We start from the raw sequence: 27,787 nt of genomic DNA, 5'->3' as shown, positions 1-27,787 counted from the left end.
TTTATCATTTTCTATTATTTATTTTAAGTTAGGTTAATCACAAAAACCTCCCTGCAAAAGAGGAACAATAAAAAAACAGCAATAAAATTCAACTAAAAATGGAAACGTTCAACAATGTTGAACATCTCCACAATCTTTTAAGCCACGTTCAAGAATTTCCAACCTGAGAATTATCTTGTACCAACTGCATCCGTTTAGCTATTTTTATTATTATTTTGACAAAAATGAAATAGCAAAACCCTTTATATGAGAACACATCAGAAAAATACAGAATATTACTGCAAAACATCCCATAAATGGAAGTAATTTTCTGACTAGGGCTAAAAATAGCCCTACACCAGAACAAACATGTGCTTTTTTTTGTCAGAAACCAGTAATTTCCACTTAAGTATCGCCTCTGTCTCTATGGAAACTGTCTTTTCTTTACCTTCAGCAGCACCAGGGTGTCGGTACATAGCAGATCCGCATTCTCGCCATTCAGAAAACAGACTAGAAGCGCTGGAAACAAATTGAGTGTTATTCCTAGACGTAACACACAGGAAAACTCATTTTGTTTGTATCCTTTTTAATGACTTAATCATTTTCTGTACAAGTTCTATAGCCCATGTGTTAAAGAGTTCTCCTGTAATCATTTCACCTGAATGTAATTTGGCCTTTTTTCTGAGCTCCCTGAACAACCATGCTCTCCATCAGCCTTTCAAACAACTCAACTTTGCAATACATTTCAGCCCAGGCTACACACACTTTTTCCACACATATGCAACCACAGTTGCCTTATAGCTCCAGTCCTTCAAACACTGCAGGATGATGACAGTAATTTCATACATTTACCTCAAGTTTCTACCACCAGATACTGAAACACCTCCTAAAAGAGGATACACTAATAAGAATCCAGCATGTGTTGCTGTAAACACATTACATGATAGCCCAGAGTTACAGATGGGCTGAGGATTTATTTTTCCTCTTCTGTCCATAGATCTTAGTAACCAAGTAAGGAAGGACATAAGGGAATGGTAGAGGAATGAAGTGAACACTGAAAACAGAGCGAGAAGTGATTGGCCAGGCACCGGGAAGTGAGGTACTGCACGTCTCCTTGGTTCAGGAGGCCGAGGGAGAGTCCGTGTGAACGCTGGTGTCTAAAGAGGGCTGGCAGTGTGGGAGCACAAAAGATTTCGGTTTTCCCAAAGGGCAAAAAAATAACATTACCGGCAAAATCTAGCTTCATCATTCACCACGTTCTTAAGGGTATGCTGGAGATTTTGGTTGTCAATGTAAACATCTCGTGTTGCCTTGTGTCCATTTTGTACATAAAAGGTTAGTATGCGAAAACAAAATTAATGCATTCCAGAAAATAAGATGGAGGGAGAAAAGCCTGCTGGATCAGAGGGGGGTGTTTGAGACACTTTACAGTCGTCTAGAAATGTTCTATACAGCTAAAATCTCTTAAAATGTTCTGTACAAGTTTAATACTGGCTCTAAAATACTACTTTCCTGACGACGCACTGCACAATAGACTCCTACCCTGAGATGTAACAAGGAATGCTGGGATAGGTAGTCTTTTTTTTTTTTTTTTTTTAAACTTATTTTTAAATCTAAAACGAGACTCAAAATTCTCACTGTGACACTGCCAACATTTCCCACCTAGTGGTAAGCATTGATTAAAAAAATGTCTTAAAAAAGAAAAATTGCAAAAAGAAAAATTAGTGTACAACACAAATATTACAGCGGCAGTAGTAGGTGTAATAATAATGACAGTATCTATTTTTTATGTCCCACTTTCCAATTCACATAGCAAAATTATTATTACCCTAAATAAGAGTTAGTGCTTGTATATACACATGTTGTATAAGTACAATATAGATCAAAAGTGTCGAACAGGAAACAATCGGATGACTTTCCCCGTCAAACCATCCACAGGTGATGTATTATACACATATATATACTCAAAGTCATATAAACGTCTGTTGTGTATGTTTGTATACAAATGGTCTCTGTACATCAGTCTCGTGCACAGAAACTTGTAACCCAACTCTCTTATGGACATGTACATTATATTTACACAGTGTGCATTTTAGAGTCAAGGAGATGGCTTATTCACCTAGCCAGGTTCAATCTCTTTTTAAAAGTAATCTTATCACGCCTATGCTAAAAACAGACATTGAATTACAGCCCAGTTTAAACCAACTGCAACTTAAATGGCAGCTTGCCCTTATAAGGACAGTGGGCGGAGTTGCTTTAGGTCAGCTGAGTCTCTAGATGGCAGTATGACATGTGGCATTGTTTAAAAAAAATAAACAAAAGAATACAGAATACAAAAATCATTTCAAAATAAAAAAAAATATGCCTCCCGTCCTTGACTCGAATAGAAATGTACAGTTTAAAACCCATCACTGATAGATGTTATTTTAGTATTGTTTTAGTACTATCTACATAATTACACAAAAATCAGTTTAATCACCTTTTTAGTTCCTCAGTTTACGCCTCGTCTCCCTGAAACAAGTTTCTGCACATGCTACAGCACCTTCTATTGCATCCGACTCGCTCGCTCTGCTCTCGTTAGCAGTAAAATTGAAAAGTAGGACTCATCCTCTGGCTCAGATCCTCTGGCTCAAACTCAAGGGACGCTCATCAGAGTCAATGAATAATTCTGCCATTATTCACTCACCCTCATGTCATTTCAAACCGGCATGGTGTTATTTTGTCGTTTGTCTGCAATATTAAAGCTTACAGAGGTAGTTCACCTAAAAATGAAATTTTCTGTAATGTCAAACATGACTTACTTTCTGAAGAGTTTTTTAACATTTACTTTCTATGTATGGACAGAAACACAGACATTTCGCAAAATATCTTTTATGATATCTTTCACAGAAGAAAGAAAGTCATAAAGGTTTGGAGCGAAATTCAGGCAAGTATTTTTCATTTTCTGGGTTAACTTTACCTTTAAAGCAATTTTTTTCCCCATACAAGTTCATAGCTCAAGACAAAGCGAACTACGTTTGGTTCTGATGCATGAAAAGCTGTTTTGTCGTTAATGCATGAAAGTACTATTAATTTTCAGACCCAAGTTTTGGTCTTCTCAAACAAAACACTCTAATGGCTTGAGAAGACTCAATATGGCACAAGAGTAAAAAACTACCTTTTTTTTTTTTAATTTTAATTTGGATTTTGTAAGAACTCTATAAAAGTGCGGCTTTAAGATCCTCCAAAAATTCTCCTTTCGTGTTCTATGAAAAAAATAACAGTATGTAGAGTTTGTAATGACAAGAAAGAGACTAAATAATGATAAGATTTTTCATTTTTTGGCAAACTATTCTTTAAAAAAATAAAACCCTCTTGAAATGAATTGCACTAAATGAATTCAGCTTAATATGATCCAGGATTAAGCATAAAATAATATCTGTGAAAAACTTAAAATCTTAAACCTTTAGACGTGCAAGAAAATACCTGGACATGAAAGAGCAGAATTCAATGGGTCTGTCTGACCATTTAAAATAAAATAAAACTAAAATGGACCAGTCGAGGATGAGCCCAATCTACAGCATTGGCACCACTTGTGTTATTTTCATTCTTTCCCTCCCACACACTCAACAGTATAGCTTCCTGTAACGGTACATCTCATCTTTTCTGTTCCCGATCTAAACCCTGAGCCCTCCCGAATCACTAACCCATCAGAAACCCTGAGATCTATCTTCTTTTAAGTAAAGGTGTGCCCATCTAAATACTGTTTCTCCTCCTCGCCTCCGTTTAACTCCTAAACGAGCTATGTGAAGGCCTTTTCTTCCCTGCTAAAGCCCACAAAACATTCTGAACTTCCTGCCTGATTTCTACGAGTAGGAGAGGTGGGATCCATTGGAAATGTGCGACGTCACTGATGTACTCCGGCTCAAACCTCCGTCCCCGCCAGACCCACCAGCACCTCCGCCCGAGGCGGTTCTCCGAAGGGGTCCTGGACTGTTTCTCAGAGCCATCAGGCTGGGGCCCCTCACAGCTAAGCTCTCGCCCCTTCCACCGTAGCCACTCTGAGAGGAGGAAGAGGAGGAGGAGGACGGGGGAGAAGATGAGGAAAGAGAGATGGGTGGAGGAGGAGGTGGTGGAGGGAGGAGAGCAAGGGATTGGGAAGAGGCATGGGAAGAAATGTGATGTGAGTGGCCATGAGAGGAGGATGAAGATGAGTGGTGACCACCTCCTCCTCCTCCACTACCACCACCTCCCCACTCCCTCTCTCGGCTGTCGCGGTACAGGTGTGGCGTACTCTGGTGGTGGTAATGCTGCGGCATGTAGCGGAGGTGATGATGCGAGGATGATGATGACGCAGACGAGGCGGAGGAGCGCGAGCTCGGAAAGCCACGGGCACCCATTCCATCTAAATCCCGCTCTCGATCTCTCTCCCGGCTGGAGATTTGCTCCCCTCGGCTGAACCCCGCTGTACTGTTCTGACTTCGCCAAGAGGGCGGCGCCGCTGAGTTTTGGACGCCGTGGCTCCACTGGCTGCCTGAGCGAGGCACGGGACGGGACGGCCAGCCCCCGGGGCCGGAGGAAGGAGGGTTGGGGTAACCCTGATTGTAAGCCTCAGCAGGGATTCCGCTCAAAGCCATGTTACTGAAGCCCAGACGCATGCTCTCTGAGTCAAAGGACTCGATTTCTCGAGCTTGGTGCTCAAGCAGAGCCCGGATTCGCTCAGAACGCTCGTTCTGCAGAGACAACATCTCCTCCTCAATCTGAAGAAAGACAAAAGGGTGACAAAGAGAGAAAATTAGAAGAGACATTGGATATCTTTTGATGCTCATTATAGCATCATAGTGTCAGCTTACTGAAATTAATTGATGCATTTGAGTTGTTGCCTATGTAAAGCATTTCAAATCAGTCACTTAAAAGGTCAATTTTCAGTTAGGATGCTGCTTTAGACGTCAGTGTGATACAAATGTTTTTGAAATGACTCTTATACTTTATTTTAATGTGTTTTAAATTTTAATATAACTATTTTAATAATATTTAAAATGAAACTTATTTCCGTGATGTCAAAGCTTAATTTTCATATAATATATATATTGGGAAAATCACCTTAAAAGTTTTCCAAATGAAGTCCATAGCAATGCATATGTACTCAAATTTATTATATATATATATATATATATATATATATATATATATATATATATATATATATATATATATATATATATATATATATATATATATATATATATATAGTAGGAAATTTACAAAATATCTTCATGGAACATGATCTTTACTTAATATCCTAATGATTTTTGGCATGAAAGAAAAATCGATAATTTTGACCCATACATTGTATTGTTGGCCATTGCTACACATATACCCGTGCGACTTATGACTGGTTTTGTGGTCCAGGGTCTCATATTAAGGCAGCTCATTAGATTTTAGAACAGAGCCATTGTATACCATTCATTCACTAACATTCACTCCATTTCGCTCTCTCTCACCCTCTGCTCAAGGAGAGCTCTCCGTATAGACACCCTCTGCTCCAGGTCTTTGGCCTCTCTCTCGTGTTGTGTGTCTGTGTGCATCTTTATTTTGCTCTGATAGGCGTTCAGCAGCTCCAATTCCTGCTGCAGCTGCATGCGCAGTGCTCGGTACTCATCCTCCTGCGTTTCATCCAATCGCAACTTTTGTGAAAACGAAAAGGTGTGATATCAGTAGAGAAGCAGCCAATGAAAAGATTTAGGTCTAACTTGGAGGTTTTTAGGATCTGTAGATTAACCATAAGTAGGCAAACCTCACAAAACCAGTCAAGAACATTTTCCATCATATTTCACCTCAAAATCAAAAGAAAAAATACTGATTTTAGGGCCACTAGATTTTTCTTTTAATTTTTACATTATGTATGTATTAATAGCATTTAATAACTGCCTTTATTTTATGCAGATAAAAAAAACATATTAGAAAAAGCAACTGAGAAAAAAAACCCTAAAAATTATTCTTTGGATTTTGGGGTGAATCATGATTTGTACATGTTCTTGTCCAGTTTTATGAGACTGACCCATGCATGTGAATTTATACATATATTATTCTGGTACTGCAAATCATTTTGCGAGTATTCACCAATAAAAGAGAAACAAAGCATTAAAAAAATGGTCTCTCCTTGCCTTACTCACAGCCTGTGTGGACAGCATGTCTTTGATGGAATGGTCGTACTGTTCGGCCAAGATGGCCAGTTTACGAGTTTGTTCCTCTTTGAGTCTCTTCAGTACGGTTTTATGCTCTGATTTGGGCGTGGTCTCCAGCAGGTGGTTGCGCAGGGCTTTGTATTGCCGTGTCTGAATCTTACACGTGTCTTGGAACTGACGTTTGATCTGGAGCTCTTTTGTCTGATAGAACGCAAAAAAACAAAAAAAGCACTCTTTGAAAGTCAACATCCAAACAAACATCTCACATTCATCTGGTGGGTCTGTTTACCTTCGGATAATTTGTTTTCATCACACTTTGTTCTAATTCGCCAAATGGAAACACAATGAAACTAAAACGGATAAACAGCTTGAATATTAGATCTCTACATGGGTGGGAATAAAACTGCCCTTTCCACTGATTGGTGAAACAAATATCAAACCATGCTGTCATCAGTTGTTCCTCAGTTCCATGCAACAGAATAATAGTCATCCGCTGCTACAGTTTTATGAATTCTTAAAGTGTTTATTTCAACTCAATTTCATCTCTTTCTCATCAAACAATCAGACTAACAAATGGGTTGACACAAACCGTACCGGGGCAGAGCCTAGACAAAGCTTTTTCTGTGTAGACATCTACGTGTGCCGTGAAATATTATTTTATCTCATAAATATTAATTTACTTCACATCTGCAACCACAACTACCCCTAGCCAACATATTTGAAACACTGCCTGATTTATTTAGCTGTCCAGCTATCAAAATCTATGTGGCATAGCTGCACGACGAATGTGACAGCACAGAGGGACTACATTTAGGCTACAATGATGTGAAGTGCAGAGCAGTATCAATTCAAGTGTACATTTTGAAATAACACTTTGAACAATAAAGACAGAGATGAAGAGTATTTTTATATTTATTGCCATCTATCACTGTAATAAAATAACTTTCCCATAAGGGAAATTAGAATTAGAATTATATGGCACTACAGTTTGTCCAAACCTAGTGAGCACCTCACCAAGCATGTAAAAAAGTTATCCCCACCTTTAAGCTTTTAGGTTGTTGGCGGACCTCCACAGCATGTTTCTGACGGAGTTCCTGCTCCCGTCGCTTATTATACTCCATCTGGTTGGCCAGTTCACTCTGGTGCTGCGTTCGGATCAGGTCAGCCCGAGTACGCTGAACCAGTGCCAGCTGCCTGAACTCCAGCTCCTGAGTGGACTCATGATGTCTCAACAACATAGCGCACTCCAGATCCTTCTGGGTTTGACGCTTATTCAAGTCCTACAGGGACAAATCAAGACAAAAAAAAGAATGAATTATGCAAAGAAAGGGAATAATAGATAAAAAAGCCAAAAAAGTGGAGGAGGAAAGTAAAAATGAAAGGGAAAAGCACTCACTAACACATGTCCATCTCACCTCTCTAAGCAGGTCCTGCTCCAGATTGTGTCTCGCGAGCAGCATTTTCCTCTTATATTGTCTGCACTGCAGCTCGTAATACTGCCGTTGTCGCCGTAATAAAGAGGCCTCTTCCTCAGCCTGGATCTGCTGCAGACACTCCTTCTGCCTCACCAGCCATTCCTGCTTCTCTCGCTTCGGCGTGGACTGGTTCTCATTCAGCTCCTGTTGCCATGGGGAAGGATTTTCAGGGTGGCAAAAGCAAGTTAAAGGGGACTTACTATCCCCCTTTTCACAAGATGTAATAGAAGTCTCTGGTGTCCCCAGAATGTGTCTCAAAATACCCCACAGACTATTTATTAAAGGATTAGTTCACTTTCAAATGAAAATGACCCCAAGCTTTACTCACCCTCAAGCCATATAGGTGTATATGACTTTCTTCTTTCTGATAAACACTCTCGGAGATATATTAACAAATATCCTGACGCATCTGAGCTTTATAATAGCAGTGAGTGATACCAACGAGAATGAGCTGAAGAAAGTGTGTCTATCCACATTCATCCTTCATGAACATACTCCACACGGCTCTGGGGGGTTGATAAAGGCCTTCTGAAGAGAAGCGTTTGCGTAAAAAAAAGAAATCCATATTTAGCAAGTTATGAAGTAACATATCTAGCTTCCGCCAGACCACCTTCTGTGTTTAACTTACGAAGACTTACTTATTAATATAACTCCGATTGTGTTCATCAGAAAGAAGTCATATACACCTAGGATGGCTTGAGGGTGAGTAAAGCTTGGGCTAATTTTCATTTGAAAGTGAACTAATCCTTTAAAGCTTGTCAAATATGCCCCTATTTAAGTGTGAGCAAAAACACGCCATTTTTGTGTGTGCCCCTTTAAATGCAAATGAGCTGCTCCCGGCCCCCTTTCCAGAAGAGGGCGGAGCTTTAACAGCTCATGCTTCGGTTGCTAAACAACAACAAAGCTAGAGAATTTCAAGCAGCCAAAATGACGATTGTCAGAAACAGTGTTCAGTCTTACATTGTTCAAACCGGAGTTGGAAACTGATGGAGAGACCTTTAGAATGCAACTGGACATTTCTGAATGGTTAGTGGATAAATTTATGCAGTTGCTGTGGAGTTGATTCAACGCATCGACTAGCATGTGCCATCAAGTTAATCTTTTGTGCAAATCCAGAGTTGAACTGACCCTCGTTTGTGAAGCAGTCCGGCGTAAAATGAACACTTTACCGAATTTCTTCTGCACATTTCCCTCATAAATGAAATTCAACCATGGTGTCCTCAGTGGCTCAGATGCAGAGAGTCTATGAAGACTCTTATGTTCATTTGTACATCCAACAACAGAACATTTGTAATGTTTTTTGGCACAGATATTGTACATCTACAGCTGCTATAGCGAGGAAACAGAAATGGCGGACTCCTGCGGCTCACTCAGGGCGGTATCTTTGCTAACAAAGCAGATAAACGACCAGTCATGGGCAGGGCTTCCCAACTCTCACATATGAGTAAGAGGAAATCACTCATTTGGAGAGACCAGGGCTTAAAAAAAATAAATAAATAAATAAATCTTTCCACTCCGAGCAGAATCGGTATATGTTTGTTCCAGCGTTCCTTCTGTATTATAAACGTTCCAAAACCGGTTTGATCAGGAAAAAATAACGGTTAATAACGTTATTATTATTTTTTTTTTTTGCATGTAGCCTACTTAAATGATAATAATAAGATTTTATTTATTAAAAAACAAAGAGTGTATTTGCCGTCTTAGCCAATAGGCCTACAATTAGGCTATCTTTATAACAAGATTCTGTCTAAATGTAAACCTATTAAACGAAAGGAAAAACAATGGTCTATAAATTAAAATATTTTTTTCAAGATATTTTAATGTTTGCTGCATGGTTAAAAATACAGATGCTATTCCTGAGAGGAAAAAAGATAAGTCGCATAGGCCTATACGTCGCATTTTATTATTACATTCAGAAATAATGATAATAAAGTTATCGGTAAATAAAGTAAAATGTTTACAAAAAGCCTAGCCTACATAGTTGTTTATAAAGTTTGTAAACATAAATTATGAACAAAACTGCACTATATTATTTTACCTATCCACTTATGTAGACTACTCCACAACTAAACCTCTAAAGTTAACAGTTGGACTATTCAGGCTATATAAACGTCAAGCCAAAACGAATAAAAAAAATTCTCTTCTTTTTTTAACGCCATTCCAGCTTCTATTGCTATATTCAAGGCGAGAAACAGATTTATTTATTGGAAATAAAACTAAGTAAGATGCAAAACGAATTAATTTAAAGTGAATCTGTAGCCTACCTTTCTCATTCGACACGAATCCAACTGTTTTCATTTGAGACGAATGCTAAACTATTATTTATTATATGAGCTTTGTACTTCACTCGCATTATCCTTCACATATAACAGCACAGTCAGGCGGTGGTCATGGGTGGTAAACTGCAGACTGTATTACAGGATTGAATTGAGCAGTGTAGATTGTATTTTATTTTAATATTTAACAGGCTGCGGTATCAAGTAAGCAATGCAAGAATTTGTGCACGCACGTGAGGCGCCGGCGCGATCACTAGATTTGTTTTCATACATTTATAAAAGACTCTCTCAAATAACGAAAACTAGCAGAATGTCTGTTTCCTTTTCTAGATCTTTGGACTGCGCCACAAATAACAAACCACTTTCGTTTTGTTAATCTGTAGACCTAATTTTTTAGCCTATAGGCCTAAATATTCCCTTTTATTTTATATGTGTTATACACGGTTGGTGATATATATCATCGGAAAAACTAATGCCAGTGCATTGCCATTGTGACTTACCTAACCTATAATGACTTGACAGATTAGCCTGAGCGCATCAGCGCGGGCATCTCACTTTAGAGCATGAGCATTTCACTCACTTTGGATACGTCAGCGTCACATTTGCATAGGCTGTACTATTTGAATTCGTGATTGGTTGACTGCCAAATCAAAATATTAAACGGAACGATAAAATAACGTTATTAACCGGTTAATGGGCATTTCAAATTAGCGTTTCTGTTCAGAACGATTCAATTTGATTTAGTTTCCATTTCTGGTTACGTTCCGGTCAAAATTTCGTTCGTTTCCGGTTTTCGTTTTCGTTCCTTGAACCGGTTCAGAGCCCTGGGAGAGACAATTTATGATTTATGGGGATTATAAAAAGGAGTGGTGGATTTTTACCATTATAGGCTGGTTGCTTTCACACACACACTGTGGACACGCATCTGCGTTCAAACACTGTATAATAGTGAATTTTGCATAATAGGTCCCCTTTAAAAGATCGGTAATGGGGTTGATGAATATTGTGCAAATCAAAATATGCTTTTATAAGTTAATGATTTATCAAGTACAGTTACTCTGAATTCATAAACATGAAGCTCTGAGAAGAATGGACTCTTTGTGTACCTCTTTTAGCTGCTCCTTGCGTTGCCTGTACTGCCGTTTCTGGGTATCCAGCAGGCTGCCGAGTTCTTTCTTCTGCTGGTTCAAAATGTGCTGCTGAAATTTCTTCTCTTCTGTCTGTGCAGCTTTAATCTGGAAGGAAATAAAAACACCAGATAAATAAGTATAAAAAACACAAATAATACATATAAATACATACATAAATGCTCAAAAGTTTGCATTAAAATTATCAAAAGTGATAGTAAAGACATTTTTAATGTCACAAAAATTAATTTGTAATTTGAAAACAAAATCATCATATCAGAAAAATTTCTGATGGATTATGTGACACTGAAAACTGGAGTAATGATGCTGAAAATTCAGCTTTGCTGATACAGAAAGAAAAAAAAAATATATAAAATAAAAAATTTTAAATAATATATTTTATTAATAGTCACAATATTACAGTTTTATTGTATTTTTGATCAAATAAATGCAGCCTTGTTGAGAATAAGAGACTTTTTTTCAAAATAAAACAAACAAAAAAATTACACCAAACCTATAGTATATATTATTTATCTTTTTTTTTAAAAGTAGTAGTATTTATTTATTTTTTAGTAGTATTTACACTTTTAATAAAATAATTTAATACACAAAAAAATTAAACAGCGTAATTTAAATTTGAGATGGTATTTAAGCATTTTTCTTAAAAATCCCATTCTTGCACATCACAAGACAAGGAGGGATCACCAAACATTTAATATCATTATTATTATTAACATTTTTCTTAAATCCCCTCACCTCTTTTTCCAGGATGGCCTGATGTTTCTTACTCAGCTTGTCTGCTTCACTGCCAAAGTTGTTTCTCTGGGTCTCCAGCTCTTTGTCCAGTCTGAGCTGATGTTCATCCATCTCAGACTTGAGTTTGTTCTCCAGAGCCAGCAGCTGTTTCTGGTGCTGCCTCCTCATGCGCTTGTACCCGGACATCTGCTCCCTCAGAGCTGAGCCCTGTTCATGCTCCTGAATCTGACGGGTCACCTGGAAAGAAAGGGAGAGAGAAGGTTGTCTATCCTAACTTCAGATCCGAAATCAAAATATGGACTCAGTCGGAGGACTGCGATCAGGTGCTCACCAGAGAAGCTGTGCGGATGGTAGCAAAATGGTCTCGGTTTCTATGCACCCTCCTCCGAGCGGCCGACGACGGCTGCTGCTGCGACTCCATCTCCGGCTGATAGGGGTCGTCGTAAATATTATCACGTGCCTAATGAACAAAAACAAATTAGTTGAGGAAAGGACAATTTTTGAAGATTGTGTGCTCTCTGGCTTTGATTACGTACAGTGGGGCGGTGTATAATCGAGCTGTTAGAGGTTACAGTCTGTTCTCCCTCCTGCATCATGGCCATCTCAGCACTGTCGTCCGAGCCATCGGCCAGGCTGTTGACTGAGGAACTCTGGGAGCTGGCGCTGATGGACATGGAGGGCACAGACTGAGAGCTCTCCATACTGTTCACCGTGCCTGTCTGCAGGAGGTACTGCTCTGCTTCCTGTACACACACACACAAAAGAAAACATTTAATGATCTTTTCCTATTTTCTGTGGTGTAGAACAATATAACAAAAGAGCAGAAAATGGGCTGAGCTAGATGGAAGGATAAAAGAAGAGAAAGACAAAGGTTGACAAGCCTCTGGATGTACCTCTTCCTCCTCTCCTCCTTCCTGTGTGGGGCCGTTGTGGGTTTCCTGAAACAGGATCTTCTTCATCTTCCTGTACTGCAGGTTGTCCAACTCTCGCACAGCGTCTTTGGTGCGCGTGATCAGATCCATCACTACAGAATGGGGGCGCTCTCGACATAGGAAATGATGCTGCAAAGAGAATACACTGTGTGACCCACAGAACTATATGTATAGATGAACTTCATGACCCAATCTCAGTGTTTGTAAACATGGATGAGCTAGAATTACATGGAATAACCGGTTACATGTCATACAAATAATAGCTATTAATGATTTAATAGTCTTTTTGTCACCTGTAATACAAGCTTAATCCACATATAGCTTAGAAGATTAGTTCACTTCTGAATTAAAATTTTCTGATAATTTACTCACCCCCACATCATCCAAGATGTTTATGTCTTTCTATCTTCATCAGAAAAGAAATTAAGGTTTTTGAGGAAAACATTCCAGGATTTTTCACCATTTGGTGGACTTCAATGGCTACCAACAGGTTGAAGGTCCAAATTGCAGTTTCAATGCAGCTTCAAAGGACTCTACACGATCCCAGACAAGGAATAAGGATTTTATCTAACGAAACGACCCGTCATTTTCTAAAAATAATAAAATATTTATATACTTTTTAATCACACGTGACATAGGTGGAAGTACCGACCCAGTGTTTACCCTACTCTGCTGCTGGGTCGGTACTTCCACCTATGTCACGCGTGACCTTTCCAACGTGATTACCTAATGTGCATCGCAGAGCTTGTGCAAGATGAGCATTTGTGGTTGAAGTTTATAATTTAATTTTTTTTTGGAAAATGACCGATCGTTTCACTAGATTAGACTCTTATTCCTTGGCTGGGATTGTGTAGAGCGCTTCAAAGCTGCACTGAAACTGCAATTTGGACATTCAACCCGTTGGTAGACGTTGAAGTCCATTATATGAAGAAAGACAAACATCTTGGATGACATGGGGGTTAGTAAATTATCAAGATATTTTCATTTTGAAGTGAAATAATCCTTTAAACCCTGCAACATTGCTTTTCTTATACTTTTTACTCCAATGGTGAAAATACACCAAACATACCATGCCTGAATATTCTTGGATGGATTGGAAGTACGGTTGCCTAGCAGCTAGTGGTTGCACTATTTAAAATTAAAAAAAACTATAATTTTTTTTTTTTTAATCCAAAACTCTCTACCCCATTTGACAAAGACTTGCAATTTCTCATAGGTCTTGCCATGAAATCATTTTTAGTTTTTGACATTTCATCACAAGACATTTCTATATTCCAGTGGAATATAGAGTGCACAATAATAGCAGTTATTTCAAACTTATCACGAAAAGGCAATTATGTAATTACAGGCCTAGCTAGAACAGGGAAGTGTGTTTTCAAGCCTCACATTGAGCAGCACATCTGAGGTAGGCCTGTCCTGAGGGATCTTTTGAAGACAAGAGTCCACAAAGTTACGGAAGTAGTCCGACCTGCATTTTAAAGGGAGAAAAAGAAAAGTACAAGTTTAACACACACACACATACGCAGAAAACATAAAAAGACAAGCATGCAGAAAAACATGACGCTGCAATAAAAATATAAGCAGTCATATAAAATTCAATATCAAACATTTTAAACTGACGAATGGAGTCAATGGACACAGGCCATTTTGAAAGTCTTTGTGGAAGACTTCCAGTAAGCAATTTAAACAGAGTTGTACGAAAGTAATTGATTATGCTGCTTTAATTTTTTTTAGGCTAGTAATCAAACACATCATATAGATTTACTTTGGCTGACGGCTGCTTGTAGACTTGACTATAAATGAGAGAGCATTAAAACTGACAGTGCCTAAAAAACACTCATATGTGACAGACACAAATACATGACTCCACGTTATGTATCTCCTCCTTATGGCATCCACAAGCTCTGAATAAGTGTCTCAGCAGAAAGAGAGAGAGAGAGAGAGAGAGAGAGAGAGAGCAGTTTCATCTTGACATAACATTATCTTCTCATTTCTTCTCAGAATAAGAGAACATGTTGATAATGAATGATTTATTATTTAATTACTATGATAATTTGCTATATTTCAATTAATCATACATTTATATTATGCTGCTGCTGTTGTGTAACACTACTAAATTCTAGTATTACACTTGGAGTTATTTACCAATAAATAACTCCAAGTGTAATAATAATAAAATGGGCTTTTACCCATTCATTGCAAAACAGAAAAACAAATAAAATTGATTGCAAATGCAAAAGAGATAGAAAGACATAACCAAACAGTTAAGATAAGACAATGAAAGAACAGGAGAAAAAAAATGTAGACCAAAGTTCTCACCAATGGTTTGACGCCAGGACAGGGCTTTCGTTTTGCGCAATGTGGTATAAGGCACTCATAGCATTCATATTGAACAAGGGTGGTTTCCTTTCAGCTAGAGAGAGATAAACAGAAATATAAAACCAGTGCAAGCACACAGACACAAAAAGAGAATTAAGTCAGAATAAAAGGATGAGAGACCAGAATTAGTGCTACAAACAGAGACCAAGAGGTAGGAGTGAATAAATGAAAGCACTAGGAGTTAGAGGGAGGCACAAAGAGTGGGTGAGACCAAGAGAAAGAGGAGAAGTTAGCTTACAACCCAAAGCAGCTTAGACACTAAAACCCAAATCCCTTTCCCTAGCAAGAGACGTAGACACAACACAGACTCGCAAGCACCGAAACACGCTGGCCTAAATAAACCCTCTTAATACCCGAGATGGCCTGAAGTTTCAGGGGTCAGTGGGAGGTGGGAAGTCATGGAGCAGTTTCAACACATCACAAACCTAGTTCGATGCAGGTGATGCCGAGAGACCAGACGTCCACCTTCCCGTCGTACTGCCCCTCGTCCATGGCTAGGATCACTTCTGGGGCCATCCTAAACACGAGAGGGGATGGATCATGGTAAACACTACTTTCTTTGCTGCCTTGAAAGAAATAAAAGCACAATCTACTGCACAGACACACTTTAATATTCACAATAAATGTTCCTCTCAGTTTACATAGACCATTTATGGACAAAAACAGTAATAAACAGTAATATTTACATAATATGTTTACAATGTTAACTAATGTTCAAAAGTTTGGGGTGACCAATTTAAAATACAGTAAAAACAGTAATATTGGGGAATATTAGTATAATAAATAAAAAAAAGCCACACCATGGATAAAATAACTAACTATAAAGTTTTAATAATCATTATAATTCTATGAGAATATAGAAATCCACACCACAAGTATAACCATAATGACACAGTGGAACAATATCGATGGAATCATTTAAAAAAAAAAACAAAAAAACATTGACAGCCAATCAGAATCAACCCAAACTTAAGTTCAACCCTATAAAGTGACAGACGATGTAACTATGTGTCTGCTGGTGTGAATGCTAATATAGTCTTACATATAGCATGGGACTTAAAGGGTTGTTCACTCAAAAATGAAAATTCTGTCATTAATTACTATCCCTCATGTCATTCTACAGCTGTAAGACCCGTAAGACACAAATTAAGATATTTTTGATGAAATCTAATGGCTCAGTGAGGCCAGCATTGCCAGCAAAATAATTAACACTTTCAGATGCTCAGAAAGATACTAAAGACATATTTAAAACAGTTTATGTGACTACAGTGGTTCAACCTTAATGTTATGAAGCGAATGAATGATTTTAAAACACTGCTTCATGAAGCTTCAAAGCTTTAAGAAACATTTGTTTCAAATATGTGGTTCAGAGCGCCACAAATCACATGATTTCAGTAAACGAGGCTTTGTTAATGTCATAAGTGTTTCAAAATTTCAATAGTTCACGTGACTTTGGCAGTTTGATATGTGCTCCAAACCACTGATTCAAAACCAAAGATTTGTAAAGCTTCGAAGCTTCATGAAGCAGTGTTTTGAAATCATCCATCACTAGATATTGTTGAATAAAGTCGCAGTTTTGTTTTTTGGTACACAAAAAGTATTCTTGTCGCTTTATAATATTAAGATTGAACCACTGTAGTCACATGAACTGTTTTAAATATGTCTTTAGAACCTTTCTGGACATTAACAAAGGAAACGATCTTACTGGCAATGGAGGCCTCACTGAGGCATCGGATTTTATCAAAAATATCTTAATTTGTGTTCTGAAGATGAACGAAGGTCTTACGGAATGACATGAGGGTGAGTAATAAATGACGTATTTTCATTTTCGGGTAAACTGACCTGTAAGAACGTTGTGTCAAGCAAGTGTCGCATTAGCATTCGCTCATTCTATTCTCTTGACCCGCCCTGCTTCAAACTACAATTAGGTCAATAAAACTTCAATTCATTAGCTCATCCATGAACATGATTTCTGAGTCTGAATGCTTTCCATTGGCTGTGGAGGTGAAGATGACAACTCCTATGATTCCACACTCATTCACGGCGTCATCTTGCGGTGAAACTTACATATTGTGCCTTTAACCAAATAATAAATTGTATTTACAACTTACCAGTAAGGTGTACCCACAAAAGAGTTAGCAGGAGAAACGATTGAGGCAGAGCCAAAATCTCCAAGCTTCACCTGACCAGGCTCAGTTAGCAGAATATTCCCTGCCTTCACATCTCTGGAAAAAGAAAAGAAATAAAATGAAATAAGGATCTGTGCAGCTGAAAATAAAAATTTTGCTGAAAATAAATATATAATGACAACGGAGTAAAAAAACTTAGATGGAACTTACAAAAGAACAGCCGAATGAAAATCTCAAAGTGAGTAGGTGTAAGAACAGAAATTCAAGGAAAGGGTCAGCGGTCTCACCTGTGTATCATGTTATGAGAGTGAAGGTAGGCGAGGCCCTGAAGTGCACCATGGGTAATAGCAGCTATTTCCACCTCCTGCAGAGGCTTTTTATGCACTGTGGGAGAAAAAGAAAAAAGAAAATACCTCACCGTGGGAAAATAACAGAAATCTGATGATTTACACCTGCATGTTTCCCTGTGAACTGATGATGGTACAAATACAGCACAGCAAAAACAAATGGATACCTCTAATGTCAGACAGGGCAGCTGAGGAAGAGCATAACAGCTTTATTTGAAAAGAAGGGAGGACGTGAGGATGGGTAAACAAACTACTCACCCTCTAAAAGATCAGAGGCTGATCCTAGACAGTATTCCATCACCAGCTAACAGGAGAGACAGACAACATTAGCACACGTCAGACAAACACATCACTCACAGGCATATGTATATGCACTTACCCATGCTGTGTGCTCTCTGAGGTAGCACCCTTTGTATTCGATGGTATTGGGGTGTCTGAGCTTCTGCAAGAACTTCACCTCCTTTATGATGTCCTGCCATTTCTGTGGGCCAAGAGAGAGAACACACCAAACAGTAGCAAAAATGTGGTTTGTTTCCATGAATAAGTTTGAAGTGTTTGTCTTCAATACTGTTGAGATACAAGTTGTATTTTGACTCTGACCTCATTGGACTGCTTGCCACTGAACGACATCTTCTTGATGGCCACCACTTCATTTGAACGCACATCATGAGCCTGGGTAAAAAAATATGGTCATATAGAGCCTTATAACACATAAATACTAGGGATGTGCAAGACAAGTCAACTAAATGGTACAGCAGCTACTATTAGACACTGAAAATAGCCAATTACAAAAAAAAAAAAGATTTTATCATTCAGTTTACTGTCATTTTAACGTTACTGTGCTGAGCAGAGTGCGGCCAAGAGCCGTGAAAATGGAGCAAGGCCGGTGGTGCGAGTGTTAAATGAATGTCACCTGCGCAGTAGTGTGTGCCGCATTGGACAGTGGAGGACAAGAGAACCAGGCCTGGGACATTTAAGTTGCGTGTTGTTTATGTATATCAGCCATGATGCACCTGCCGTTTACATTCGTTTTAATTACTTTGTCAATAAAACTTAAGTTTACATTTCGCCGGTCCTCCCTACTTCCCTGAGCTCTGAACTTTGTTACATGAATATTCGAAGGCATTTTAAACAGCACATTAAAATAAAACACTGGGGAAAATAATACCTTAAGAGGTAAGCTCAGAAATGACATTTGAAAGACAAGCAAGGCATGGGAGAATTTCAAATTTAGAAAACCAGAAAAGTTTTCTGGAAGCTGTAACAAGTCAAACTGGAATAATTCCACTGGAGCCATGTGTAGCCATATTCAGCACATGCACGTATGCGTGATAGCTGAAGGAAGCCCATCGCGTCATTGACTTCAACTCTGAAAAAAATATCTTATCTCCGAGACGACAGCAACAGACATGTTCCCACTCAGTTTTTTGAGGGAGAAGGCTTCCTGAAAAGTCATAATGCAAGGCAAGCATACTGCATATTTATGACTGTTTTTTAGTGCCATTAATTATGGGATTTGACTGTTTAAATCATTGTTTCAAACAGATCATATATAGGCACAAGTCTTTGGGGGTTTCTTAATTTAAACCAGTTGACTAGTCGGTTACAAAACTTCTGTTTAAACGACTGTCAAATTAGTCGAAGCGCACATCCCTAGTACATTCACATGCATGGATAAATAAATATTGCCATTGTTTGCTCACAAAGTACACAGCTCCAAAGCTGCCATGACCGATTTCCCGGAGATCAGTGAAGAGCTTCTCAGGATCATCTCTGTAGAAAAGCTCAGACACCTCCGAGTCCTTCAGGGTCCCAGTACGCACACTGGCAGGCATGGCTGGCTCCTGAGACAGAGAAAAATAAAGAAAGAGATCTAGTAACTATGCATGTATGCTGAATAAGCAATCATGTTGTATTATGTTCATCTGCAACAGCACAAAAACAAGGCACTGAGTCAGGGAACTTCTCAACAGGCTATCTATTCATTCATTAAGACATAAGTCTGGATCAACTATTAACTCCCGAGTAGAATCGGTATTTTAACGTTTCTGTTCTTGCGGTCCTTATTAAACATTACCATTCTGAAAATGGTTTAATTAGAAAAAATACCAGTTAACAATGTTATTTTCATTTAGCCTATACTTTATGCAAATTTATAATCAGACTTGTGCAAAATTTCACTCACAAAACACATAAAAAGATAATTAAGCTTTTAACATTTAATGCATAAAATTGTAAAACCACAACAGAATTACTTGCATTGATTACAAAGCATAGACAACATAAAGAAAAAAATATTGACCTGTTTGTTTTATTGAACCACTGGACAGACTAATACTGCCTTGTACCCTTGACTTATTAGATGACTTGACATAGAAGTACTGAATGACAAGATTTTCTTAGTGGTGACCCATATAAAAAGTGCTTTACTTTATGTGGCTAAACAAGTCTCTAAACATCACTCTGTACCACCTTTGGATGCTTCTTTGTGGTTATTCAAGACAAAGGTCGTTGTGGCGATTAAAATGTCTTGCCTATGACTGAGCACGGGCATTTCGCTCATATTGGATGCATCTACGTCTCACATGCTGTACTATGCGAATTCATGAGGAGTTGACTTTTCCAAAATAAAATATTAAAGAGAACGATAAAATAACATTAACTGGCAAATAGTAATTTCAAATAAGCGTTTCTGTACAGAACAATTAAACTTGATTTCATTTTAGTTTTTGTTCCAGTTAAATTTGTTCTTTTCCTTTTTTTCTTTTTTGTTTTCGTTCCTTAAACTGGTTCACAGCCCTGATTTGAATAGAAAAATCTAAATTGCTTTAGATGAGTAAATAGTCACCTTGTGGCATTAAGAAAGATTGCGACAATGATGTAGCCTCAGTGACGTGAGTGATTGAAATCAAGAACATACTGTCTTGTAAGACAATATCTGTTCCAAATCATAAGTCACCTAAAGATTATCTCATCGCAAAAATTCACCAACGCAAAGACACTATATTCCTCGCACCAAGTCAACAAATGAGAGAGAGAAAAAGACTTGTTTATCAGGTGTTGCTTGCACAAACAAGAACGGGGAAACAGTTAAGCAACCACCTACCTACCTTTTACCTAGCAAAAAGTTAAATATGGACCCTGTGTGCACCTGATAACACCTAGCACAGTTTAAATCCAACCAAACTACAGGTAACCAAGAGAAAGGGGGGAGAAAAAACAAACACAAAAAAAGGTTTGTTTGGTTGGGGTGAAAGTGGCTTTCAAAAACTGAACCAAATGTGAAAATATTCAAAATGTCACTCTAAACTTGTGAACTCCTCTCATCTCTTCGCTGGCTTGGCTTATATGCCACAATCTGGCATCTGCAGCACACTATAAAAGACTCAGAAGACTGTGACCCAGTTAGAAGTTGTGAGATTCTGTGCAGCGCATTAATGAAGAAGATGCTGTAATCTGCCCTGGTTGGATGATGGAGTTTAAAAATCAGATGTTTGGTTCCTTTTTTCATCTTCTTATAATTAATGCATCCAATTCTGTTTGTTCACACTATTTGAATTGCCAACCAGAGAAAACCCGACCATCACTTCAATGCATCACACATCTAGTTTACTCACATCCAAACACATAATCCAAAATACACACACTCTGATCAAAACGTAAAGAACATCCTGATGGACCTTCTAATTTGCATATGCATTTCAAATTCACAGTGGAAATGTAAATATGTATTTAGGCTTCAGGCTGATTGAGGTGGTTTGGTAGAAGGTTTGTGAGGGAGCGAAAAACATCATTGGGTTAAACTCTGCAGCAATTAATTAACTATTTTGATTATAGATTGGTTAGTTATTTGATTTTTACTAAAAAAAAAACTGAATCGCGTTATTCGAGATCTTCAGAAATATTCCAATAAACAATTTGCAAATTAAAAGGTAAAAAAAAAAAAATAATCATCTTCACGTAAATATCGCTATTTAATAATGCTATTAAATGTTTTTATTAAAACACCGTACATACAGAAATTAATAGCACTGAACAGAATACCACCAGCAACCTGGCCAGATGAACCCATTCATTTGATCTATGCTCTGGTGACGATAATCGATACTGAAATATGATCTGAATCTTTACTGGCTAGTTGATGCAGCACATCTAAACTGTAATCAAAAAAACACAGACACATTGGAGACACATTAGCTTGCTTATCAGACAGGTGGAGTCTTGCAATTTTTTGAGATTCTTGTATTGTTATCTTGATGTTCTCACTGGCTCCTGAGGCTCAAGCTTTTAGAGTACAAATATAAAATTCAACCAATTCTATGCACTTTATCACCACCCCTGACTTCATTGAGTCTGTTGCAGAACTTTAAAAAAATCACAAAACACTAAACTGTTAATAAAATATCTGTCAAATCACCAAAAATTATACAAGAAACACTGAGAACTCACATACTAAACTGTAAACTAAACTGACAACATAATAGGCTATCAGTCTGAGGTCAAGGCCTGAAGATTTAAGAAGACCCTGATGTACTTCAAGCGAAATTGAAGAACAAACTGGTGAATGTCATTTTGATCAAAATGAGGCCAAAAACGAAGTTCGTTTTGTGTTCATTTCAAGAGTTTGGAAAAGTTCGCTCTGGCTGGTAAACACCATTGAATTACCACTGGTCTGTGGTGATGATATAATGCTGCGTTCCAGGCAGGTTTTTGAGCCCGTGAGTCACGACTTCAAATCACGACTCACAACTTTGTAGCATTCCAGGAAAGTCACGCCAAACTGCGTAAAAGTGTAAACAAACCAACATGGCGGACCATACGGGGCTTATGCTCATTAACAATTATTTCTATCGCCAAAGGTGCTTACTCCTTGCTTATGTGAGGGAAACAGAGGAGGAAAATGGCGCATAAGGCAAGAGATGCTGTTATATCTTTTATTTTACTGTGCACTTGCATAAACACCACATCCGTAGGGGCTGCCATTGTTGTTTCGCGGGCTATGTGACGTCAGAACCCGTAACTGGGAGTACATCGATCTAGTACAAGCTCACGGGTGGGAAGTCACGGGTTTGACTGCCGTTCCAGTGCACTTTCACGGGTAGAAGGTTGGAAAAACACAGGTTACGGGTTGCCTGGAAAGCGGCATAATAGGTAGGTGTGCCTCTGAGGCTCCGCCTTCTTTAGTTGAAATGTTTTCCACTTCATTTCTTCTGTTCAGTCCATCGAGGTCTGGTGTTCGCGAGTAAAAACATGCACACTGGAGAATCACTTTATACTAGAAAAGTAAGTTGTAATTCTAATTGAAAAAAGACACTGACACTGTTTTTCATGTTTTCTACTGTAAAGCCGCTTGCTTTTAAACAATCTATTGTATAAAGTCATATATAAATAAACACAATGTGACTTCACTGGAATGCCGAATTGCAGAGCTCGTGCAAACATCCACATCTCTATGTTTAGATGCTTTCTTTACTGTTTTTTTATTGCCGTCATTATTGTTGTGCATGCGTTTATTTTATCGAAAGTGCAAAGTACATATTTACTTATTCATCTAAAGCCTCTCTCAGTAGCTGTTTGCTAACGGTATATTGCTGCTTACATATTTCAAACTTCTTTTTAACCCAACGCAAAGAACGAAAAAGTGAGAAAAACTTTACAGTGAATATATACGGGCAGGAACAGAAATCACATGAACATTCAATTTAAGACCTTTGTGAGGTCCATAAAGTCAACATTAAATGCAGTTCGAAACCTATTTTACTTCAGTAAATCGATACGTTTCTGAATGAAGTGGGTGGGACTTGATTTAATCCATTGGGAACTGACAATGGAGTCAGATGGTTGGAGGGGAGGTCAAAAATTGAGGGATTTTTGAACTTTGTTTGTAAAAGGATTAACATGCATTAAAAGGTGTAGTAAGTAGATTTTGAACAACGCTGTTGGACATTGTTGATATTTGAAAATCAACCCAAACAAACTCAACCCTCTCTTCATTGCTCCACCTCCAAAACTCACACTACAGTTCTAACCACCCTGTTCCGAGTCGGTCTCAAATCCCGGCCCGTCCGCTGCTGGCATGCGAAGCGAATGCACTACCAATGACTCTAAAAAAACTGCATTCTCTAGCGATCATCAGGTGTACAGTAGTTTATAACTGCAAACTCTCACTATCTGGCCACTGTTACACACGCAATGCGAGTGGATGTCTGTTTATGACAGCTGACGTGCAACAAAATGTTTTATGAAAAATAAATCGCAGTTGATAAACATACGACAAGGAAGCACAAAAAAATGAACATACAGTACACAAGAGTAAATACAAAGTGTTCATTGTTAGTTGCAAACAGCACAGCAGCTCCAGACATTCAAAACCTCCAGCACTGGAAAGCTTTTCGAATATAAACTTGGTCCTAAAGCACTTGCCCAGTCATTAACGTTCATTCCAGTGATATTCTTTTGTATTGTGTCCCATCTCTCGCTATGCAGTTTTTTTCTCTTATTTTCAAATCTCCCGCTTGCTCCTCTCTCCTCGACCGTTATACGCCCCCTAATGCTGATTGGTTAGACGTTTGTTGTTGCTGTCAGCCCAACTAACTTCCAAACAGTGTAGTTGAAAAAATACATACCCCAACTTTAAGAAAGCAAATAGTGTTTATTTATTTTACATTGTCTTTACAGTCGTGATGGAACAGAAGTAACAACAAATCTTCTCTTTGGTATTGTGATGTACCTTTTGAGTGTAACGGAAAAAATGGGGGGGGGGAAATGAAGGGCGTGGAGCTGGTTCTATGCATCAGTTGTTGATTGGAATTTAAGATGTGGGTGTTGCACTCAAAAGTGGAGCAGATGAACAAGCTTGCAAGAGCGGATTTTAAGTGGATAAATGATTGGAGAAATCCTGCATATATCACCAGAGAGAAGTCTGTTATTCTTATTATGATATTTTGACTAAACATTACAAGATCAATTATTTTACGCCTTTTTTTTTTTTTTTTTTTTGGATGATTGTGAATTGTTCACACTATAATAAATTACAAGCATTTAGAAAACAGACAAGGTGAATTTTCAGTTCATGCCAGCAACTTAAAATATATTTGACATGGTCAACAACACAATGATAGACACGGCAGTTCCTGAAAAACGTGTTGGGACAGTCAGCTCAGAAAACAACTCTAGAAAAAGAGATGCTCAGATTAAAATATAAGGTTTCAACCAGACACCCCTGCACAATAAGACAGACGGTGACTCAATAACACCGCGGGAGACAAGCAACTGTACTCATAAGTTCATCTGAGTTTCAAAGCTTTTAGCAGCACAGAAACATTTCTGGTTGCTGTAATGAAGACTAGAAAACACATCAAGGAAAAGCACGTCATCTGAGCTCTGTGGATGACCACCAGAGGTTCAACAGCATGATTACAGGGTGTTGGGGGCCTATGGGATGGAGAAGTCTATTTCGCATTTCCTGTTTAAAGAAAAAAGGTTCACGCAAGATCTAAGGGAAACCCACAGCTGCTAACCAATCCATAAACAAACTCTTTACAACAGTAGGTCTTAAAGGGTTAGTTCACTCAAAATGAAAATTCTGTCATTTATTACTCACCCTCATGCCGTTCCACACCCGTAAGATCATGATTTGGATCACGTGTCAAACCGCCAAACTGCTGATTCGACACACTGATTCATTATGCTCCGACGCTTCCTGAAGCAGTGTTTTGAAATTGACCATCACTAGATAAGTCGTTATTTTGTTTTGTTTTTGCCACACAAAAAATATTCTCATCGCTTTATAATATTAATATTAAACCACTGTACTCACATGAACTGATTTAAATATGTTTTTAGTACATTAATGGATCTTGAGAGAGGAAATGTCATTGCTGGCTATGGAGGCCTCACTGAGCCATCAGATTTCAACAAAAATATCTTTGTGTTCTGAAGATTAACGAAGGCCTTACGGGTGTGGAACGGCATGAGGGCGAGTAATTAATGACAGAATTTTCATTTTTGGGTGAACTAAACCTTTAATCCTGATGATCATACTGCACATTTTGGATGTCTTTTATTTTAAAGAGTTTGTTCAAGCAAAAATGAAAATTCTGTCGAATTACTCACCCTCATGTTGAGGGTGAGTAATTCAACCCATAAGACTTTTGTTTTCTCTGAAACACAAATGAAGATATCTTTAATGAAATCAGAGATTTCTGTTGCTCTGTTGAAAGTCCACATAACCAAACCTTTGATGACTCAAAGTTCATAAAAACATTGATCCATTTTTATATAAAATTTGGATTAAATGGCTTGATTCATATAGGTTACATTTACAATGTTTTATGAACTTTTGAATTGTCAAAGTTTTGGTTTAATAGACTTTGAAAGGAAGGACAGAAAGGTTTCATTAAAAAGATATTCCTTTGTGTTTCAACAGGTTTGGAACGACATAAGGCGGGTGAGTAAATGATGTCAGAATTTCACTTTTTGGGTGGACTAACCCTTTTACCCCTCTTGATTTATATCTTCAGCTCACAAGTAGATGCTCCAAGAGCTGAACTGGGTGTGTCAACCACAACCAGCATTGAGAACTACAGCTTTGCAAAGTATTGATGAGGTCTTGATGAGGACCCCTCCTCCTAGTTACAGTCTACTAACATTGCATGACAAAATACCATGTATTGATTACACTTGCCCTAATGTGCTATTATTGTACTTAAATGGTACCCAGTAATGCTCTTCCTTCCACTCACTGAGTGCACTTAAGTCTATAATGTGTTTGTGCAGTTGAAGCACACCTTTCACACTACTAAAACCTTTCCTGTGGACTTTGTGTAGTGTGGAGCGCTTTTGTTGGCCTCGGAGCTGAATGAATTGTCAAGTGTGGTTAAAATGTATAAAAAGTTGCATACTATTGTATAAATGCTAATTAGGGATGGGGGCACAATCAGTTTCCGGTGTTCTGCTGGAAAGGGGGAAACTAAACAATAGAGAAACATCCCGGCTGTCTCTAAAAACCCAGAGAAATGCATTTTGGGGAAAGAGAGGAAAAATAGTGTCCCTGATGCTTATTTTAGTTGGGCAGCTCACTAGGTCTTGAGACACATGCACAAACTAGTGTTATGATTGTAGTACAAACCCTTGATTATATATTGTTATGATGGAAGATGTCCGGCTAGTTCATGACAGGCTCAAGATGAGCGTCTGTCAACAACAGAAAGTCTGAGTTAACGTGTCTTATCCAGCTATAATAAATTTCTCACAATCACTATTAGGTTTCAAACTCAAAAGTGCTTAAAAACAATGTGTCTTACCGTGGCGTGCCGCGATCCTCCTCTTTATTCCTTGTGAATAAACAGTTATCCGGCTTCCTCCGCAAATAACCGTGGCGTTTGCAGTTTTTTGCCCGCTGCGACGTTTCAAATCAATACACGGTCCATTTTTCTACCAACGTCCGCCTTCTAACGTGCAGAAGAGCATAATTTATATATATGAATGTCCTAAAACTCTTTAGTGCCTATGGAGTCTTTATCTCACTCTCTCGCTAACGGTTCGTTAGCCAGCTAGCCAACTGTTTCCACTTTGAATACGGGCCGCGGCTGGTGTACCTGCTCGCCCGCTCCTGCGCCTATCATATTGCACAGTTACATCCGCACTTTTGATTCTCGATATGATTTGAAGACTAATTTTATTCTGTGTCTGACTGTCTTTCTATCTAACCCCCTTTTTTGTCCAGGAAACGCAAAATGGCTACGTGGGGCGGGAGCCAACCGGAAGGAAGGTCAAAATGCTGTGCCGTATGTTTCCGGTGAAGAGTGGCGTTGGGAATCTGCCATCTTGATAAGGGCAAAGTTTACAACGATGTACATACATAATGACAACTGATGGATACATTGCACAACTTTAAGGTTTGGCATTAATTATAACACTGCTACATTAAACAGAGTACTCTTTTCAATAGAAGAGATGAATTCCTATGGTACATGTCAGCTTGTTGACTGAGTCATAAAACATTTTTAGCAACTATAGGCCTACAAAAATAATGCTAATCTAAAACATAATTTTATGGCTGTCATTTTTTATTCAGGCAAATGACATTTCCTAAACAAAATATAACAATTTTATGGTGTTATGGTGTCAACTATGGGAAAAGCTAGTTTTAAAATGTATTAAAATAGATATCTGGTTAGAGTAGTTGCAAGAATTGCTAAAAGTATGTATATTATAAG

General features: G+C 38.3%; 1 protein-coding gene across 2 annotated transcripts; it reads right to left on the bottom strand.

Annotated features, from left to right (window-relative positions):
* Positions 1 to 121: 121 nt before the first annotated feature.
* On the bottom strand, positions 122 to 27,318 carry taok2a (TAO kinase 2a). Of its 2 annotated transcripts, none has more exons than XM_067381682.1 (20): positions 26,873 to 27,318; positions 19,271 to 19,411; positions 18,168 to 18,239; positions 17,947 to 18,048; positions 17,826 to 17,871; positions 17,508 to 17,604; positions 17,203 to 17,316; positions 15,517 to 15,608; positions 15,032 to 15,125; positions 14,099 to 14,180; positions 12,674 to 12,841; positions 12,317 to 12,523; positions 12,112 to 12,240; positions 11,781 to 12,017; positions 11,004 to 11,132; positions 7,562 to 7,765; positions 7,187 to 7,426; positions 6,126 to 6,347; positions 5,463 to 5,645; positions 122 to 4,718 (listed from the first exon to the last, which is right to left on the bottom strand). In XM_067381682.1, exons 2-20 carry the CDS (start codon positions 19,400 to 19,402, stop codon positions 3,825 to 3,827), a joined length of 3,444 nt encoding a protein of 1,147 aa, XP_067237783.1. In that variant the 5' UTR covers positions 19,403 to 19,411; positions 26,873 to 27,318; the 3' UTR covers positions 122 to 3,824. The 2 variants fall into 2 exon arrangements, with proteins under 2 accessions (XP_067237783.1, XP_067237784.1); XM_067381683.1 differs by having other exon boundaries at positions 123 to 4,718; positions 6,135 to 6,347.
* Positions 27,319 to 27,787: the final 469 nt, after the last annotated feature.

Source organism: Chanodichthys erythropterus, chromosome 3, assembly GCF_024489055.1.
Source record: "Chanodichthys erythropterus isolate Z2021 chromosome 3, ASM2448905v1, whole genome shotgun sequence".
Taxonomy (NCBI): domain Eukaryota; kingdom Metazoa; phylum Chordata; class Actinopteri; order Cypriniformes; family Xenocyprididae; genus Chanodichthys; species Chanodichthys erythropterus.
The sequence above is the reverse complement of the archived record's forward strand: the minus strand, read 5'-3'. Positions and strand labels throughout refer to the sequence as shown.

What these genes read in the sequence shown, in the direction of transcription:
- taok2a (XM_067381682.1), bottom strand. Translation starts at nt 19,402, where the DNA reads ATGCCTGCCAGTGTGCGTACTGGGACCCTGAAGGACTCGGAGGTGTCT. An exon ending in AGCAGGACCTGCTTAGAGAG is followed by an intron (nt 7,427 to 7,561) that starts GTGAGATGGACA and finishes TTGTCCCTGTAG; the next exon opens with GACTTGAATAAGCGTCAAAC. An exon ending in GAGCTCTCCTTGAGCAGAGG is followed by an intron (nt 4,719 to 5,462) that starts GTGAGAGAGAGC and finishes GTCTTTCTTCAG; the next exon opens with ATTGAGGAGGAGATGTTGTC.